The sequence below is a fragment of the Colobus angolensis genome, unplaced genomic scaffold (genome assembly GCF_000951035.1).
Source record: "Colobus angolensis palliatus isolate OR3802 unplaced genomic scaffold, Cang.pa_1.0 Scaffold13, whole genome shotgun sequence".
Classification (NCBI taxonomy): domain Eukaryota; kingdom Metazoa; phylum Chordata; class Mammalia; order Primates; family Cercopithecidae; genus Colobus; species Colobus angolensis.
Window position 1 is genome coordinate 23,163,707 of NW_012114252.1, and position 1,634 is coordinate 23,165,340.

Below are 1,634 nucleotides of genomic sequence, written 5' to 3' on the forward strand. Positions count from 1 at the left end.
CTCGGGAGGCTGAGGCAGGAGAATGGCGTAAACCCGGGAGGCGGAGCTTGCAGTGAGCTGAGATCCGGCCACTGCACCCCAGCCTGGGCGACAGAGCGAGACTCCGTCTCAAAAAACAAACAAACAAAAAGAAATAATAGATTCCGTGGACCGTGATCCCATGTCCCTCAGTGGTGACACGCAAGAAACTGCAGTCCAGCATCACATTCAATGTGTTGATATTGATGCCGCTCTCCCGTTCCCTTATTCAGATCACCCAGCTTTCCCTGTGCTCATGTACGTGTGTGTACATGACACCTGTGTGTGTTCAGTTCTGTGCAATCTTCTCACATGCGTGGTTCCTGCACCCACCACCACAGCTAAGACCACTCACTTCCCTGCCCAGGATGCTGCAGGAATCCGTGCATCAGCCTCGCTGCTCTCATCAGAATATTTAGCCATTCTGTGGGATCTTGATGGCTTGGACCCAAAAATAATCACTGTAGGTGATTAAGGACGACGATAAAAAATTTGTTGTACATCTTTAATAATTGGGAGTAAATCTGAGAAAACAGGAGAGGATATACTGTTCTAGACATGTATCCAGAAGGAATCCTGCAACTTCTGTCTTATTGAACAGGCGTTAAGGTGTCACGTCAGGCGTAAGGTGTCACGTCAGGCGTAAGGTGTCACGTCAGGCGTAAGGTGTCACGTCAGGTGTAAGGTGTCACAAGCTCGGTGAATGTCAGGTGTGTGCCTTGTGTTCCATGTTCGTTACTTTCAGAAGCAGCAGCGCGTGGCTTGCATCTCTCTGCCTATGACGATACTGCAGTGAATATGAGAGAGAAAGAATCCGAGCAAAAGTTAGCCAGGACATGAATGGGTAGTAAAAAGCTGGTTGTGACGGACATGCTGCATTTGTGGCCAGAGCACAAACCTCGTGTTTACTGGCCACATACATCTTATCCCATGAAGACAACGTCCAGGGACAGCCACCCTGGAGCCCGGGGGAGGCGCTGAGCCCCGATTCTTGAGGACACACGCTGTGCACTTTTCTCCTCACACAGGGATGTCGCCAAGAACGCCCTGCTGCGCTGGCGTGTGTTCATCTACTGGACGCTCCTGGGACTGTTTGATGCGCTGGTGTTCTTCTTTGGTGCTTATTTCATGTTTGAAAATACAGCTGTGACGAGCAACGGGCAGGTCAGTACGGAGCTCGAGCGCGCTGACTCAGCTGCTGGGGAATAAACCCTCCCAAGCCCATATGATGATTTTGTCAGAGCAGTAATTCAGTGCAGCCCGTGCAGCTTCCCAACGAGGTCGATCACCACATGCACGTCGCTCCGGGTTGTATTACCTGAGTGCTCAGTGTCACTGGAAGGAAATGTCCTACTGAGGTTTTTTGTTTTTTGTTTTGTTGTTGTTGTTGAGACAGAGTCTCGCTCTGTGGCCCAGGCTGGAATGCAGCGGCGCTACCTCGGCTCACTGCAAGCTCCGCGTCCTGGGTTCACGCCATTCTCCTGCCTCAGCCTCCCGAATAGCTGGGACTACAGGTGACCGCCACCTCGCTCGGCTAATTTTTTTGTATTTTTAGTAGAGACGGGGTTTCACCGTGTTAGCCAGGATGGTCTCGATCTCCTGACCTCGTGATCCAC

At 51.3% G+C, this 1,634-nt stretch overlaps 1 protein-coding gene across 1 annotated transcript in view; it reads left to right on the forward strand.

Moving 5' to 3' along the window:
* The window catches only part of ATP11A (ATPase, class VI, type 11A), a 93,793-nt gene that overhangs the window by 74,878 nt on the left and 17,281 nt on the right, over positions 1-1,634 (forward strand). The window contains exon 27 of the mRNA XM_011933952.1: positions 1,047-1,182. Coding sequence (XP_011789342.1) covers positions 1,047-1,182 — 136 coding nt within the window. The remainder of the gene's footprint in view (positions 1-1,046; positions 1,183-1,634) is intronic.